The sequence below is a fragment of the Aulostomus chinensis genome, chromosome 24 (genome assembly GCF_037954235.1).
Source record: "Aulostomus chinensis isolate RoL2024-O1b breed Wild chromosome 24, RoL_Achi_v1.0, whole genome shotgun sequence".
In the NCBI taxonomy this organism is placed as follows: domain Eukaryota; kingdom Metazoa; phylum Chordata; class Actinopteri; order Syngnathiformes; family Aulostomidae; genus Aulostomus; species Aulostomus chinensis.
This window is the reverse complement of record NC_141343.1, coordinates 18,067,501-18,086,227: the sequence shown is the minus strand read 5'-3', so window position 1 is coordinate 18,086,227 and position 18,727 is coordinate 18,067,501. Positions and strand designations below refer to the sequence as shown.

At 49.4% G+C, this 18,727-nt stretch overlaps 2 protein-coding genes and 1 long non-coding RNA gene across 12 annotated transcripts in view; 1 reads left to right on the top strand and 2 right to left on the bottom strand.

Moving 5' to 3' along the window:
- Window positions 1-60: 60 nt before the first annotated feature.
- Window positions 61-15,012, bottom strand: LOC147239082 (type II inositol 3,4-bisphosphate 4-phosphatase-like). The gene is given in 18 exon segments (XM_086197426.1): window positions 61-1,021; window positions 1,181-1,414; window positions 2,093-2,247; window positions 2,375-2,472; window positions 2,563-2,660; window positions 3,264-3,404; window positions 3,492-3,618; window positions 3,720-3,843; window positions 3,995-4,384; window positions 4,490-4,687; window positions 4,757-4,917; window positions 9,424-9,546; window positions 9,625-9,732; window positions 9,807-9,937; window positions 10,018-10,165; window positions 10,251-10,320; window positions 10,389-10,482; window positions 11,151-15,012. Coding segments are annotated over 18 exon segments (2,640 nt in total). The 5' UTR covers window positions 11,270-15,012; the 3' UTR covers window positions 61-900.
- The window catches only part of LOC147239081 (arfaptin-1-like), an 8,064-nt gene continuing 2,262 nt past the window's right edge, over window positions 12,926-18,727 (top strand). The window contains exons 1-5 of one of the 9 annotated variants that reach the window (XM_086197415.1): window positions 12,926-13,154; window positions 16,491-17,578; window positions 17,736-17,950; window positions 18,065-18,180; window positions 18,494-18,715. In XM_086197415.1, the coding sequence (XP_086053541.1) occupies window positions 17,571-17,578; window positions 17,736-17,950; window positions 18,065-18,180; window positions 18,494-18,715 (561 nt within the window). In that variant the 5' untranslated portion in view covers window positions 12,926-13,154; window positions 16,491-17,570. Of the gene's footprint in view, window positions 13,155-13,192; window positions 14,193-14,226; window positions 17,579-17,735; window positions 17,951-18,064; window positions 18,181-18,493; window positions 18,716-18,727 lie in introns of those variants that run through there. The other 8 variants (XM_086197420.1, XM_086197411.1, XM_086197414.1 and 5 more) reach the window with 8 other exon arrangements.
- The window catches only part of LOC147239080 (uncharacterized), a 17,737-nt gene continuing 16,741 nt past the window's right edge, over window positions 17,732-18,727 (bottom strand). For both annotated transcript variants that reach the window (XR_015111800.1, XR_015111801.1), the window contains one exon: window positions 17,732-18,727. This exon is cut by the window's right edge and continues 1,079 nt beyond it. This is a non-coding gene — a long non-coding RNA (uncharacterized LOC147239080).

The window sequence follows — 18,727 nt, the reverse complement described above, 5'->3', positions numbered from 1 at the left end:
CGAACGCCTCTTATAAACAGCTAATAAAACATTTGTTAGGTGATGAAACGGAAACAAATCTTCGCCCCTGCATAGAGGAAGAGCCAGTCAACACTCTGCCTTCTTTTAATGGAAACTTTTTCATTCAATGAAAGTTTAACAGCATTTTTGATTGGACAGCAACATTAAAACATTCAAAACTTAAAAGTGTCAAAATTTGAATCTGAATATTAAACAATGTAGAGAGTCAAATACTGAGCAATCAGTGTTTGTTCCTGTCGTCTGACAGCCACCAGAGCTCCTGGACCTCCAACCCTCAGGCTTCAGAATTCCTGCCAAAGCCCCAACCCTGATGAAGAGGACACAAGCGAGAGCCAGACACCATCTGCATATCGAGAGATAGCACAGGGACTTTGTAAGAGTGGCAGAGCCAATCAGAGCAACCCAACCCAACACGCTGGTCGACCATGTGAGGACACAGGAAAAAACTCAACAGAATCACGACGTCTTCGTAGGTTTCAAAGCTGATTATCAACATTTGTCACTGTTTGGTTGGTTGTTCCTAACATGGCGTGGCAGAACCGCCGCAGAGAGACAAGGAGGTATGTCGAACTGCTATAACAGAGCTCCAACTATTACTGTCTATTATTATTAATGGAACCAAAACCACACCCACATCTCCTCAAAGGGTGCTGATTGGTCTGATGGTTTCTGGTGTTTTCTTGTGTACCGGGCTGTCTCTCAAGGTTGTCAAAAAATAGATACGGAAACTTGTTTTTGTTTTATGTTAGAAATCAACAAGATAAAGTCATTTCCTACAGAAACATGTCTGTAGAAAAACTGTCACTTACATCACAACTTCACATCCGTAAGCTACCACCAACAACAACAGAGAGGTCAGCAGACGCTGTGTGGGCGGAGCTAACCGTAGCTGCCCTCTGGAGGTCGGTACAGTTTGGGGAAGGTGAGCAGCTGGACACTGCTGAAGGCAGACCTCCTGTGTCCAATGTTCTTCTGAACATTTTCCATCCTGCAGCCCTCCCTGCACACGGGTGCGTGCGTGCGTGCAGGCGCACGCACGCACACACACACACACACACACACACACACACACAGGAGCACTGGCTCTTCAGTAGATGACTAAACAAACATTTCTCTGTCATGGGGTCCAGTATACGTCCAATCCTCCCAGTGTGCCTACGAGTTCCTGACCAACAGGATCACCAGGCTGAGGATCAGCCAAAGAACCAGGAGGTGTGAGGTGACCAGCAGGATGGCCATCGGGTACACGTGTCGTCTGGCTGCAAAAGCAGCCAGACTTGGCAGCAGCCAGGATCTCTGGAGACCCCGGGACTTCTCCCCTGGATCTAACCCAGAGACAGTGAACCCTGAGTGGGCATAACAGCCCAGCATCTGTCCCCAGGACAAACGAGACCTGGAAGTGGACGTGTGTGTGTGTTTGTTTGTGTGTGTGTGTGTGTGGGGGGGGGGGGGGGTGGACAATAGAAGAAAGAGTGAAAGAATGGAAGTAAAGAAAATGGAGGGAGGAAACAAACAGAAGCATTAAATATAAGAAAATTGTAAATGCAGGTGGTCCAGGAGGGTTGAATCAACACCGCATGGCAGCCATGTTGGCTACGTTCATGCGAGCTAACATTGATCATGAGAACATAAACATACAGAATCACCAGTAAAATGCTTCAGATGACTTGTGACTCCACCCCTTAATAAAGTTAAAGTCCATGTGAAGGAAATTCTGAGATCTTATTAAACACAGAACACTGACTTGTGATTAGTTCCTGCTAATGTATGGTGCTGCATTCAGGTACCAGAGACTGGCTGGGAATTTTGGCTACAAAAGGCAAGAGAGGTGAAAAGACAAAGAGCATTGTCATTCCTGGGCAATATTGGTGAGTGTTGCAGTTGTCCCTCATTGGTGTGTTCAACAGGCTCAAGGAACTGTTCCACAGTTCTAGCAGGGTTCTCACTGGCCAGCGTGGAAATTACACGAGTCTACTCAGGACGCCATTGATCACTGGTTCTTGATTCAACCTTCCTGGGGGAGAAAAGGAAACAATGACACAGGAAGTGAGGGGAAGAGCTTGTCCTTTACCTCCTCATGCTGTCAAGCGCAGTGGCAAAATGTTCCTGGCTTAGTGTGTGTTGGTCTCTCAGTAACACACACTGCTCCAGGGTCACTGACATCGCAGTGCGGTCCTTTGCACTCTTACAGCTGGTTAGACGCACGCCGTTGACCTGGCGACACACCTTCATCAACACACACACACACACACACACACACACACACACACACACACACACACACACACACACACACACACGGATGTTTATCAAAATAGCTGCAGAGTAAATTCCTGTTTGTTGGCCATCTTACTGAGGCAGCGAGCCACAGAACCTCCACATTCTTCCTCTTCTTGGCGTCCACTCTGCGTTCAAGAGACACCAACGTGTCCCACAGTGACTGACAAGCAGCTGGAGACAGGAAGCAACTTTTATCAGCAAGGACAAACTGGACATAATGTCAAAGGCGAACTCCGGCTACAAGACATAAAGTGGCATTACCCGTCTCTGGCCGCCATCTTCTCAGAGCATCGCAGTAGCCCTTCAGACGCTCGCAGCTCTGCTGGGTGAGTCGCTCCTGCAGTGAACTGTCTCCAAACCTGCAACACACATCACGCCTTGTCTCATCTCGCCACATCAGACATCCCAGAGCCCCTATCTTGGGATTTTTGAAAAGCAGGTAAAGGCTTGGATGGTTGTGAGAACAGCCACGCCCCTTGCTGTTGAGGACATTTTACTCGAAGTTAGGCTCCTCTTGTAAGGGAGACTGTGATTGTTTCTCTCGTGGCATTTTTATTCTCTCCAATTCTTTCAGCTCTCAGTCGGCAAAGGCGAGCTCACATTAACATCTGGAAGCTGACGTGATGCTGCGGCAGCCAATCACAGAGGACTACGCCCACAGGAAAAAGCCCTTTGTTATGGTGTAGTATGTAGCATTGTAGCTATTCCACTATTTCTTTTCATTAATCTATTTTATGGCTGTTTCCTGAGCCTCATACGACATGGATGAGAGGGATTGCCACCATGACGACTTTACCGACTGTCCAGTCCCGCCCCCACCCTGACGGCGCACAAAGGTGTACATCACCATTCTTCTTGGTTGGATGTTGGTCTAATGTTTTTGCGCTGAGGCGTCTGTGACGTCATCACTGAACAAGATGTATAACTGCAGGAGTGTGTGATATCACCAATGGCGTGAGTACCTCTCCGCCAGACTCTGCTGCTGGTTGATTCCAATGTTGAATAGAACCGGGTGAACTCGGATCACATGTCCATTTCTCAGTTCCCATGGCAACAATTTGAAGGTTTCTGAAGGCAATGGGACCTCAACCACCAGACCACCCCTGGACAGAGGCAAAGGGACACCATAACAGGGCTCCTCCTCCTGGGATTGGCCCTGGTGTGTGTGTGTGTGTGTGTGTGTTTCCCACCATGTTCCTCGGAGCGCCGGCAGCAGGTCATTTGGTTGCCCTCTTGTAGCCTCTGTGATGATGAAAGTGACATCACTGAGGTCGGCCACACCCACTGCCATGTCCTCTAGCATCCCCTCCTCATCACCTGACACACACACACACACACACACTTGGGTAAGTGTGTGTGTGTGTGTGTGTGTGTGTGTGTGTGTGTGTGTGTGTGTGTGTGAGTGAGTGTGTGTGTACCATAGGTGCTGAGTAGTCCTTCAAACTGAATCAAGACTCCAACAGCGTGCAACTGATGCAGGAAGTCCAAGTCCTTCAGACAGCCATAGAGCTTTAACAGGAAGCCACACACCACCGCTGAGAGCTGAAACAGGAAGCAGTCAGGTGTCTATGAGTCACCCAATGCATGATCTGAGCTGGCCTCTCCCCGTCAGCCCCCTGCTACTCTGAACATGGCTCAATAACTGAATCAAACCCAGTACTGGAGGAGGAGGCGGGGCTGGTCTCTGACTCACCGCCTGGCTGAAGACGGCATGGCGTCTTTGGACCAGCTCTGTGGACCCCTGAGCAACAGTTGCTGCCATCGCCCCCTGCAGGACCACAAAAGTCATGGCGGCTCTGGACTTTCCCATTGCTTCACGCACACAATCACGTAACGTTACCACCAGGGGGAGCAGCTGCTCCTGCCACGAAGATGCTGGTGAGGGAGGAGAAGGAGTTAATAATCACATGGCAGGGGCGTGCTCCCATCAGATGCAGCCACGCAAAACAATATCAAAAAATGTCTTACTGGTGACCCCTGACGCCTCCAGCAGCTCCTGTGGACACTCCTCCCGCCCCTTTATCCGCTCCACCATGGCAATGATGCAGTGGAGGCTTTTGGCAACATTGGCCCATGCCGTGTCCTACACACACACACAAACACACACACACACACACACACACACACACACGTGACAATAAGCACAAGACTGCAGGATGACTGCTGCTAGCAGGTGTGCACAACTTACCCACTTCTCCTCATCATACTCAGCATCCTCCATGGCTGGCGGCAGCAGTCCCAGCTGGCTGGCTGGCGAGCTATGACAGACTAGCCCATTGCTGTGGACATGAATGCTGTTGCTGGTGAAAGAGGAGGAGTCATGGTGGATGGCGAGCAGGGCGCTCTTCACCAGCTCGTCTTTGATGGCATGAACAAACAGCTCTGTCTGGATGAGAAGACGAGAGGAACGTCACACAAACAATGAAGGAAGTCTTGTATCACTGCAATGTCTCACCTGCTGCATCAGGACATCCAGGACACGCTGCAGCTGCTCGGTGTCTTCATCCAGAGAGACTGACAGCAGCTCCTCAGCCAGGCCGAAGACCAGAGGCTGCAGCTGGGACACACTGGCCAGTAGGTCCCTGGCCCTGTGGCACTCGTCCTGGGAGAACCACACTGGGCTGGATGCACAGGGACAATCGGGTACACAGGGACAGCCATTATACTTCAATACTACTATTACTAATACACTGATAGCACAATACAGAAGTATAGCGGTTGCTGGGGCTGTCCGTCACTGCAGTGAGATTTATGATAAAATTGAACAACTTTATTCATGAGGGGAAATTCACAAATCCAGCAGCTCATGTGAAACAGAAACCACTCTTCCTCTCCAATAACGAGTAACAAATAGTGTATCGCAGTCGGTGGCCCGGTGGAGCAGTGGTCCTCCCTGTGGCCCCCCAGCAAGAAGGTTGTGAGTGGAGCAGTGGTCCTCCCTGTGGCCCCCCAGCAAGAAGGTTGTGAGTGGAGCCCCGGCTGCAGCACGGGGTCTTTCTGGGTGAGTCTCCATGTTCTCCCTGTTCCTGCTGGGTTCTCTCTGGTACTCCAGCTTCCTCCACAGTCCAAAGACATCAAGAGGGACCAGGTTAATCCAGACTCTAAATTGACCGTAGGCGTGGCTGGGAGAGCCAATGGTTGTCTGTCTCTATGTGTTGGCCCTGCCATGGACTGGTGACCTGTCCAGGGGGAAGGCTGCTGGGATAGGCTCCACCCCCACCACCCTCAACAGGAGAGGAGGGGAAACATGGAGGGGTGGATGATGGAGGGATGATGGATGGATGGATGGATGATGGATGGATGGATAGATGATGGATGGTTGGATGGATGGATGGATGAATGATGGATGGATGGATGGATGGATGATGGATGAATGATGGTTGGATGGATGGATGGATGATGGATGAATGATGGATGGATGGATGATGGATGGTTGGATGGATGGATGGATGAATGATGGATGGATGGATGCATGGATGGATGATGGATGAATGATGGTTGGATGGATGGATGGATGAATGATGGATGGATGGATGGATGGATGGATGAATGATGGATGGATGGATGGATGGATGGTTGGATGGATGGATGGATGAATGATGGATGGATGAATGATGGATGGATGGATGGATGGATGATGGATGAATGATGGATGGATGGATGGATGGATGGATGATGGATGGATGATGGATGGTTGGATGGATGGATGGATGGATGGATGGATGGATGAATGATGGATGGATGAATGATGGATGGATGATGGATGAATGATGGATGGATGGATGGATGGATGGATGGATGATGGATGGATGGATGGTTGGATGGCTGGATGGTAGGATGGCTGGATGGTAGGATGGCTGGATGGATGTTTGGATGGATGATGGATGAATGATGGTTGGATGGATGGATGGATGGATGATGGATGGATGGATGGTTGGATGGATGATGGATGAATGATGGATGGATGGATGATGGATGAATGATGGTTGGATGGATGGATGGATGAATGATGGTTGGATGGATGGATGGATGAATGATGGATGGATGGATGGATGGATGGATGGATGAATGATGGATGGATGGATGGATGGATGATGGATGGTTGGATGGATGGATGGATGGATGGATGAATGATGGATGGATGAATGATGGATGGATGGATGGATGGATGGATGGATGGATGAATGATGGATGGATGATGGATGAATGGATGGATGATGGATGAATGATGGTTGGATGGATGGATGGATGATGGATGAATGATGGATGAATAATGGATGGATGGATGGATGGATGGATGATGGATGAATAATGGATGGATGGATGAATGATGGATGGATGGATGGATGAATGATGGATGAATAATGGATGGATGGATGGATGGATGGATGATGGATGGATGGATGGATGATGGACGGATGATGGATGGATGGATGGATGATGGATGGATGGATGGATGATGGACGGATGATGGATGGATGGATGGATGAATGATGGATGGATGGATGATGGATGGATGGATGGATGGATGATGGATGGATGGATGGATGGATGATGGATGGATGAATGATGGATGGATGGATGGATGGATGGATGGATGGATAGATGATGGATGGTTGGATGGATGGATGGATGAATGATGGATGGATGGATGGATGGATGATGGATGAATGATGGTTGGATGGATGGATGGATGATGGATGAATGATGGATGGATGGATGATGGATGGTTGGATGGATGGATGGATGAATGATGGATGGATGGATGCATGGATGGATGATGGATGAATGATGGATGGATGGATGGATGATGGATGAATGATGGTTGGATGGATGGATGGATGAATGATGGATGGATGGATGGATGGATGATGGATGAATGATGGTTGGATGGATGGATGGATGAATGATGGATGGATGGATGGATGGATGAATGATGGATGGATGGATGGATGGATGGATGGATGGTTGGATGGATGGATGGATGAATGATGGATGGATGAATGATGGATGGATGGATGGATGATGGATGGTTGGATGGATGGATGGATGAATGATGGATGGATGGATGGATGGATGGATGATGGATGAATGATGAATGGATGGATGGATGGATGATGGATGAATGATGGTTGGATGGATGGATGGATGGATGATGGATGAATGATGGATGGATGGATGGATGGATGATGGATGGTTGGATGGATGGATGGATGATGGATGGATGGATGGATGGATGGATGGATGGATGGATGATGGATGGATGAATGATGGATGGATGATGGATGAATGATGGATGGATGGATGGATGGATGGATGGATGATGGATGGATGGATGGTTGGATGGCTGGATGGTAGGATGGCTGGATGGTAGGATGGCTGGATGGATGTTTGGATGGATGATGGATGAATGATGGTTGGATGGATGGATGGATGGATGATGGATGGATGGATGGTTGGATGGATGATGGATGAATGATGGATGGATGGATGATGGATGAATGATGGTTGGATGGATGGATGGATGAATGATGGTTGGATGGATGGATGGATGAATGATGGATGGATGGATGGATGGATGGATGGATGAATGATGGATGGATGGATGGATGGATGATGGATGGTTGGATGGATGGATGGATGGATGGATGAATGATGGATGGATGAATGATGGATGGATGGATGGATGGATGGATGATGGATGAATGATGGATGGATGATGGATGAATGGATGGATGATGGATGAATGATGGTTGGATGGATGGATGGATGATGGATGAATGATGGATGAATAATGGATGGATGGATGGATGGATGGATGATGGATGAATAATGGATGGATGGATGGATGGATGGATGAATGATGGATGAATGATGGATGGATGAATGATGGATGAATAATGGATGGATGGATGGATGGATGGATGATGGATGGATGGATGGATGATGGACGGATGATGGATGGATGGATGGATGAATGATGGATGGATGGATGATGGATGGATGGATGGATGGATGATGGATGGATGGATGGATGGATGATGGATGGATGAATGATGGATGGATGGATGGATGGATGATGGATGGATGAATGATGGATGGATGAGTGATGGATGGGTGGAGGGATGAATGTATCGTCGTCCAGTCAGTGTGTGCAGGTTTCACATATACAGGTGTGAGTGTGTGTGTGTATGTGTGTGTGTGCAGGTGTGTATGTGATTGATTCAGCAGATGCTTTTAGAGTCTTGTTGCCATGGGGACAAAGGACCTCCTGCAGCCCGGTTCTGCAGCTCAGTGAAGGACCCAGCCAGCAGCCTGTCCTCTGCCCCGGGGGTCCAGCAGTTTGTTCAGCTGTCTCTCCACCACAGTTGATGATACATCCAGCTTCCTGCCCACCTCTGAGCTGGTTTCTTCACTCGTTTATCAGCTGCTCAGTGTTCGGGTCAGTCAGGCAACCTTCCCAGAAAACTGCAGGGTCGAGGCCGGCGCTGGGGACCAGGGTGCAATCATGCAGCAGTCCATCACACACATCCAAGGACCTCAGCGTCCTCAGGAAGGACATAGAGGTAGAAGACAGAGGATGTTTTAATGTCCATCAGCAAGTTTCTGGGTCAAGGGTCTCAGTGTTTCTGGGTTTGGATGAAGGACAGTGAGTTGCACTGATGGACAGATGGTCCTTTGCCCCCCTGACCAGGTCTCTTCTCAGTTTTCATTTGTCCCACATATCAAAGTACTTTGACAAAATGCAACATATTTGTGTGTTAATCTACACTGCCCCTAATCCACAGAGAGCCGAGATTAGAGAGATTAACCAGGAGATGGAGGGCAGGCCGAGTGGACACAGGAGACAGATGAGAGTTCGTCACACCAAAGCAGAGGTGATGAGATGAAATACAAAATCAACGCAAATGTGTGAATTTAGAATGGCGAATGGGGAGGACACGTGAGGGGGCGAACTGACGGTGGCTGTTTCACACCAGTTCAGCTGGTGGCCAGCAATTTTGTGAGTAGTGGTGTGTGTGTGTGTGTGGGGGGGGGGGGGGACTAAACATTTGTACAACAAAACAAATTTTTAATCAGACAAGTTCAGAATCCAGAAATCTGGTCATCACCAGTGACCACACACACACACACACACACACCTGTGATTTGCGTGTTTGTCGAGAAGTCGCTGCAAGCCGCCATGTTTGAAGGCCTGGTGGTGATTGGCTGGAGCCCCAAAGGTTATGACCTCATACCACACACCTGCAGACAAAGAGATGATATCAACAACACATCAAGTGAGGGGTGATGGTGGCAGGTGATGGCAATAGGTGGGCACACCTGTGCTGTCCTGACAGCTGACCGCCATCCTCTGGGCATGGAGGTTTGTGGGGACGAACTGAAGGTGGCGGTCAGACCTGCTGCTGCTCGACTTGAAGCAAGGTGGAGCTGTGCAAGACAAAAAACTTCACTCAACATTTCCATGCACTACAATGTTGGCGCAATGATGTAACTGCTGTCACCTGAGAGTTGGTCGAGCTCAGCGATGGTCTCCTGGTAACAGCCAATCAGGTGGTTACAGTGGTTGACGATGTCATGGCGGAGCCCATCCCAGTGGGGTAAAAGCTCACCGAACTCCTCCATTTCCTGGACTCTGACAGAAAAGTTGATGTTTGCACCCTGACTCTGCATACCCAGCACTTTCTGCACCGATAGAGAGGCTGTGACATCCACCTGTCTGCGTGCTCCTCTATGAGCGTGCTCAGTAGCTGCCTGGGTACTGAGAAGGAAAGTGGCGTCTCGGACATTTGTTCAGTGACCAAGAGCCATCTGCGATCATCTGTTTGGAACCTGTACACTTTAGACACCGGAGCACACAAAACTGGCAACACACATGAATGCAGGTTAGCCACACCACACCACGCCGTGCCACGCCCACAACCCGCCAATCTAAAACGCAGACTCACCAGCACTCATCATTGGACTGTTTTCCTGTTCATGGGCGGAGCTGTGAAGGCACTCGCAGAGCACAGCACACTGGAGAGAAGATGAGATGTAACCACCACCAGAGACATACACCAACACTCGCTGTTGGCGGTGATTACCTCATGTTGTGGGGGAGGGGCTTCATCCTTGTCTCCACCTGTCTCCAGACGCCTCGCCTTCAGCCCCGTGACCTCATTGGCTTCATCCATGTTCCTGATGAAAACAGCCATACACAAGTTGACACAGTCGGTCTCTCTAAGAGGACTCGAGGGGAACCTAACCGGTGACAAAGAAACGCCAGATGGAGCATTCGCGGCTAGCATGACAGCGCTAACTCGGAACAGAATTGCTGGGACGGGAATTACAACTGGAAACCAGATGACTCACAAGACAAAGCTACCTGGAGACAAAAGAACCTGACAGACCTGGAAACACTGGCAAGATTGTTTTTTTTAACAGTAAACAATAACTGTTCCACTGGAGACAAGACAACAGCTACGACAAAACTAACAGGAGACAACCTGAGGAGAGAAGCTAACTGAAGGCTTGCGAGTAGCAGGTCCAAGCTACCTGCAAACAAAAATGAGACGAGGAAGATCAAATAAACAGGAAACAATGCTTTTTGGACTACAAACAGGATAGACAGCTAAAAATGAAGCGAACAGAGGACAAAACAACCAAAACATTAGAAGCTAAAGATGACAACAACAACCGAACCCGAAGCTGACGAGGAGGAACAGGACTACATCACAAACACCCTGTAAGACTACATGTCAGCTCTCTCCAGGTTAGGAGATATTAACTCGGACGTGCGGCGAGGAGACAGACGGACACAGACACCAGCTGGAACCAGACGTGAGGCCACGCCTCCTGTCATCCACCTGGCGCTCCCACTCATGTCCTCCCTCGCCGTGGAGCCTTCTGAGGACACTTCTGTCAGTAACTCGCTGCAGAAATTGCGATCTGAAAACAGGAAGAGACAGTGATGTTGTCCTCCCATGGAAGTGGAGCCACACACTTCCTCCTGTGGTTACAGGTAACCTAGCAACAGCCAATCAGGTGAGCTCTGGATATTTCTGTGTCGTCAGTGACACCACAGAGGCTCTTGGAGGATGAGGGGACAGATGGAAGGTGGATCCAGGGTTTACTTAGGTGTTTCCAACATTTAACAGGACTTTCACTGGGATCACATGACCCCTGGATATCCTTGAAGGTTGAAATTGAAGGTGACGAGGGAGTGCTAGAGGTGCAGGTCTTACCTGAGGCTGAGAGAGACGTGAGGCTGCTTGGACCTCAGCAGGCCCCTGACGGAGAACGGAGCGAAACCCAGAAACACTGAGACGAGAGAAGCTTCATGGACACATTTCCTTGGTTATACAATGATTTCTTGTGTTCATGGGTGTGGCTCACAGGCGTCCAGGAAGCAGGACTCCGACAACAAAAACTACATATACAGAATAAATCTTCCTTAAGTCCTGCTGAAATGTGTCTTGGTCGTCCGACAGGAAGTTGGTTAACACAGCTGACATCGTCCTACCACGTCACGCTGACCCAGTGGTTCTCAAACTTTTTCTGTCATTACCCCTTTGGAGGAAGAACATTTTTCACCCCCCCCCCACGCCAAATTTTGTGACAAAATAGGCCATGAAATAAAATGTGTTTCCTCCCTGTCAAATATCTCTCCATTTTAGAAACAGACCTGACAACAGTTGCTATGAAAGAGGTTTGAAGCGCACTTTGGTTCCACTGCGAAAAAAATTCCGACGTCCATTAGTTCCTCCCGGTGAGGGGGGAACTAATGGACGTCGGAATTTTTTGCGGTGGAACCATAAACAAAGCGAAAGGTGAGGGGAAACTGATGTTTGGACGTCGGGTGACTCGTGGAGGCGTCCCCCCAAGGGGCCGCGCCACACACTTTGAGAAACGCTGCTAACCCTTTCGCCCCACCCTGGCTTAGCGCACGGGGCTTTGTTATCTTCGTGTGTTGTCGTTGTTGTCAAGATTGCAGGTCTGCAGTCGCCCCGTTTTTGGTTTTGTTTCTGTAAAGTTAGTCTGACCTTTCTGAGGTAGACGGGTGGGGCTTGGTTCTGATGGCCTCAGTTGCTCCCCACTTCGTTTGATTGTTGAACCTCATTATTGGACGCAACAAACAACAAAGAAATGTTAACCTGACGGGTGTTTGTGAGCGTCTTCCTTCATACGGTCCTGAATCACACGCGCTCCTGCGTTCTGAGAGGCCAGGACACAAGCAGGGGCGGGTCTTCATCCACGCTGCTGCTGTGTTTCTGTTGGGATTCTGCAGCAGAAGCGCTGATGGCTTCTCTTTGTTTACCATTGCAGCGCCATCATCTGTGTCACTGTCGTTACTTTGTGATTGAAAACTGTTATGACTGTTCTCCTCTTTCCATTAGGGGGCAGTGTGGCCTCGATACGTTGTGTATAGTTTGCGAATTCCTATGAGTGAAATTGTTGTGTGCTTAATAATGTTATGGGTGCAGTGGTTGAACTGATCACTTCCTGTTGGACTACAAACACACCCCACCCCTGACATGTGTGTGTGTGTGTGTGCATTCCTTACTTGTCCAGTGGAGGCGCTATTGTCTCATGTTGGACAGAAACACTTGCCATCGTTGCTCTCTGCAACTACTTCCTGTCGAGGTCCACTTCTTACCATCTCGTCTCTCAACTTGTCTTTCCGCAGCCTCACTGATGTCCCCCTCAACAACTTGGATGATAAATGTGCTTCTGCTTCTTTGGAGCAAAACTTTTGACGTATTTGAAACATCAAGCTTGAAGATAAAAAAGTCAGAAAAGGAGATGAACCTGGTCCAAGGAGCTATAAACCTGGAAAATGGACCTCTGACCTCTGCAGCCAGCTTCATCAGGTAGAGTGTTACAGAGCTCAGATTCTCCAGAGAGTTGAGAGATCGAGTCTCGAATGTGAAGGTCGATGACCCAAAAGTCTCTGCTGTATCTGGACACACCTCAGTATGAAACTAACTGATGGTTAGTGACATCATCCGCGGCATCATCAGAGAAAAGCTTACTTTCAAAACATCCCTGAGCCGACCTCACCGCTGCTGTTGCGAGTCGTCCAGGGGCCGAAGCGAGCCGGGCCAAGGAGCCGGTGTCATGGATGCAAACACCATCATCGTAACATCAGGAAATACGCGGTGCTGCAGAGTTCCACTCGGCTTGTTTTATGGTGACAGCGAGCGTCCCTCTGCTCGCCATGACACCCTTCCTCCCTCAACCGCTGCCCTCCTGGATTAAAGTCACACGTCCACAGAACCATGGGAAATATGCAGATGAGCAAAGTGCCAGTTGGGCAGAACACAGGGATGTTTATTCGTGTGTGTGTGTGTGTGTGTGTGTGTGTGTGTGTGTGTGTGTGTGTTTAAAGCCGACATCACTAATCCTCTTTATACACACAATTTTTTATGCACATGCACACACACCTGCTGACACCCAAACACAGGCGAGTGTGTGTGTGTGTGAGAGAGAGAGAGAGAGAGAGAGAGAGTGAGAGAAAGAGAGACGCGGTAGGGGGTTCATGACACGCAAACACGGATGTTAGCGACCCACAGTTGTTCCTGGAAAACTGCGTGTCACGTGCTTGTGGTCAGGTGGGTTCGGGTACCCGTTCCTCAGCCTCCGCCTGGTGGCCACGAAACAACACGACACCAATAACCGGTTGAACCAGGTCGCCTCTCTGGACACTGTGACCAACACATCAAGATGATGCTGAACTGGCAACATCATGGCGGCCTGGACAGAGTGTCAGCTACGTCGTCATGACGACCAGCCTGGGGTTCTTACCAGGACCCACCAGGACACAGACGTCGTCTTTTATTGTCCTCAAAATTGTCCTAATGGGTTATGCCTTGACTAGCTGGGAAAGTCGCGTGACACACAGACAGCAGGTGAGTCTCCTCTGAAGGAGGAGTCAGGTGTGCGGAGGGAACCAAGCCTTCACGAACCCGTCACCTTATCAATAACCATCAATGAAGAACCCGCTCACAAATCAATCATGTCCGATCTTCGGCTGGCCGACGGTGGAGGCTCCCTGCGACACTGACGCGGAGTTTCCCGCCTGCGCCTGAACGCACCGCCCGTTTCTACGTCGTTTATTTTAAATGTCAAACGAATAAACGAGTAAAACCTCTGCCATGAACCCAGCGCACGTGTGACGTCATCGCCCCGTAGGACTCCGCGTACATCAGAGCACTCATCATCGCGTCCACGCGAGGGAGCAACAGCAACTTCCGGGTGTCTTCGACTTTTCTTTAACTTTTCAGTGGGTTCGGTTTGTTTGTGGAGCTCGCGAGGGAACGTTTACGGAGACGGACGACGTTTGACGGTAAACTGCTGACGGGGAGAAAAAGCGGAGAAACGGAGGTGAACTTCTCGAACAGCAGCGAGGAGGCTCGGAGCAGCAGGACACGGCGTCTCCTCCTCCTCCGCCTTCTCCTTCACTGCTTTTCTCTTAATGGCGGATCGCAAACAGCGTCTAACTGTCGACGTTGAATCTTGTACTTTTCAAACCATGTAGTGATCATTATTTGGTTCCAACTTCCTGGTCCGTGAGATCGTGAGCATCCTGCTCCACGTCACGGTTCCTGCTCCACGTCACGGTTCCTGGTCGTGATGTCGTGGCTCGACCTGTGAGGTGGACCCCTGATGTCTGCTCTCCATCAGAACTGAAGGAACCCAAACCAGAACTCCTCAATCCTCCGAACCCCCAAACCAAGAGAATTGACGGTAGATACCCAGGGCCAGCCCCTCGGCCCCCTGGGGAGCGGAGGAGGGGGACACCTCCCCACCTCCGAGCGTCATAGTAGTGATGTCAGTTAAAGCTCGGCTGCGTCACCTGTCCTTCAAGTTGGTCCCACCCACGTGACGTGTATTTGATTTGACTTCATTTGGTGCAGCGGCGTGACAGGATGATGTCATCAATCTGTTATTGTTTACACTGATGTCACTGAAGGTGGTCTTGATGAGCCTGTCACATGATCAGCAGGGACTTGGTCAGGTGATGAGGACGCGGGTGGAGAGCCTGACATCACCAGACAGATGGTGATTGACAGCTGAATCCAGCGCCCGGCCGGTAGCTCCAGTGGAGTACCTAGTACTTCTACTTCTGAGTACTGCCACTTCTGAGTACTTCTATTACTGAGTTCTACCGCAACTGAGAACATCGACCATTGAGTACTTATATACCTGAGTACTACTGCCACTACAGAGTACTTACTACTGAGTACTTCCATTACTGAATACTACCATGACTGAGTACTAATATTACGACTGAGTACGTCTACAACAATTGAGTACTACTAACACTCCTGGGTACTACTACCACCACTGACTACTTCTATGACTACTACAAGGTACTTCCATTACTGAGTACTACTGCCACCACTAAGTACTACCACCACCACTGAATACTACCACCACTGAGTTCTACAACCACTACTGAGTAGTACCACCACTGGGTTCTACTACCACTACTGAGTACTACTACTACCACTGAGTACTACTACCACTGAGTACTACTGCTACCACCACTGAGTACTGCTACTACTAAGTACTTCTACTACCACTGAGTACTACCACCATTGAGTACTCGTACGACCACTGAGTACTCCTACTACCTCTGAGTACTACCCCTACCACCTCTGAATACTCCTACTACCTCTGAATACTCCTACTACCTCTGAGTACTACTCCTACTACCTCTGAATACTCCAACTACCTCTGAGTACTCCTACTACCTCTGAGTACTACTCCTACTACCTCTGAATACTCCTACTACCTCTGAGTACTCCTACTACCTCTGAGTACTCCTACTACCTCTGAGTACTACTCCTACTACCTCTGAGTACTCCTACTACCTCTGAGTACTACTCCTACTACCTCTGAGTACTCCTACTACCTCTGAGTACTACTCCTACTACCTCTGAGTACTACTCCTACTACCTCTGAGTACTACCACCACTGGGCACCGAGTTATCAGCTGCTTTGATAATCAGATGCTGCTTCAGATGTTCAGCCACTGCTTGTCATGTGACAGGAAGTGGCTTTGATGTTGTGAGGCGGTTTCCTGTCCCACCTGAACAAACGACCAACAAACAGGCTGAAATGTGTCGTGTTTGTCTGGTTTTGAGGTCTGGAACAAGTTTTCCTTCGTGACCGTTGATTAATGCCAGCAGCATGTTTCACAGGTTGGGGAGGTGATGGAGATGTCCGGAGGCGCTGGTGACCCAGAGGAGGAGGCTCCGCCCACGGTGAGACTCCCGATGACCTTTTCTGTTGGTAAAGCGGACGGACGGTCGAACCCATGGCGGTCTGTACATAATTCTGCTCTTTCTTGGGATGAGCTGCTGTCTGCCCGCACAAACTGGCCCAGCGGGATTCATCAAGTTGATTGATTGATCTGAAGCTGCCTGCTATCACTTTGCATTATTTGATTGACCTTTCTGCTTTTTATTGTTCATTGTTGCCATGGTGATGTTTCTGTCGCTGCTTATCTAGTTGAAAAGGTCCTGGAAAAGCATGTGAGCACATATATGGAGCCGCTAGCTGTTAGCATCAGAAGCTCATCAGTGGTTGAGGTGAACGGCTGAGTCATGCTATGCTTCATCGGGCAATTATGTAACTTATCTTATCAGCCATTGTCAGGACAACAGAAGTGAATGGATAAACTGACGAGAGAGTTTGTTGTGACCAATAACAGCTGCAGTGCCAGGTAACAGGAGGCCTTGATGTCTAGGCGTGACTCACCTATGTTGTACCTCTAGGAGGTTCTGGTGAGCGTCACCTGTGTGTCACATGGAGGGTTTCTGAATGGCGTCTGAGACTTAAAGTATCACGCCAACTATTAGCTTTTCCTGCCTCTAATCCCCATAGAGACCTGCTGAGCATTGGTCAGCTTCGCGCAAAGAATGGTAGCAGATGGGAAGTGTTAGCATAAGGTGGACAATAATGGCAGATTGGTGTTAGTTTAAAATTTGCTGAGTCACCATTGGTTTTAGACCTGCAACAACATGACTCATCACAACCCTACAAGATCCTTGCAGGAAGCATGGTGTGTGTGTGTGTATGTGTGTGTGTGTGTGTGTGTGTGTGTGTGTGTGTGTGTGTGTGTGTGTGGAGTGCTCCAGTGACCTCTGACCTCACCTCGCTGCAACATCATCTCCATGGCAACCTCAAAACCAGTTGATCTGGACGACTGGCCTCTGTATGCTCCTGTTCCCCTGGTGATCTTTGACCTGTGACCTTTGCCCTCCTGACTGTTACTGGTGATGCTCTGGTGCGTTTAAGGGCTGCTGGGATCTTTACTCGTGTGTTTCTGATGCTGCAAGTTTTAATCAACCAATCAGCATCCAAGCCCAGAGAGGTTGACACACCACTGCTTAGTCATGAGTTACATTCCTCAGGTTCTGATGAGAACATACTTGTTTTAACAGGAAGTCAACAGTAATCGCAACCACGCTGGCATTGACCTTACTTCCTGTCCAGCTGAGGCCACGCCCAGCGTCACCATGGAAACGGGGCAGAGCAAAGGTGAAGTACAAGAGTTTTGTTTTGTTCAGACACCAACTCACGACTCGCTGGGAGTTCACCGGTTTCCTGTCATGGCATCACGCTGCCTCCTCTTCACTCGTGTATCACCATGGCAACGGTGACTAGAATAAAGTCAAACCCCTGAAATGATGACATCATGAGTGGACCCAACAGACAAATGAATCTCCTCCTTTATTTTCTTTTGATGTCCAAATGGACGCTCCATCTCCAGACCTCTCAGTGACGCCTCAGAAGCCGATGAGTGGATCCATGGTCATCCATGGCAACAACAACCCGGCCAGTGAGAAGCTGGAGAGAGTCCGCAAGTGGAGCATCAACACCTACAAGGTGAGAACGACCGCACGTGTCACTAGGAAGGTGCCTCCCACCACTGCGTCCTCCTCTGTCAGACTCGCAACGGATAGCGCCTGAAATGTGATGGCTTCCTCCTGGGCTTTGGCTCCGCCTCTCACGGTCAATCCCCTTCAGGGGTTCAACATAATCCTGTTGACAGTTTGTTGATCACATGACCTCTTTGGCAGTGTATAGATGTGTAAAACTTCTCTTTCCTGTAAAGGTGATTTGAACATGATCCCTTTGTTTCAGATAATGGGTTAATCAATAACTTCTAGCTAATAACTGATTTATGTGATCGCCACAGTGCACCCGGCAGGTGCTTTCCGAGAAGCTTGGCCGGGGGTCTCGGACGGTGGATCTAGAATTGGAGCCTCATCTGGAGCTGCTCCGAGATGATCGGCAGCGCTACGATCACATGACCAAGCTTACTCAGACGCTGGCCAGTCAGCTTGCTCAGTTCACTGTTACGCAGAAGACTTTGGGGGACGCCTTCAGTGAGCTCAGTGTGAAGACGCCTCCGCTGCATGTGAGTCTGGAT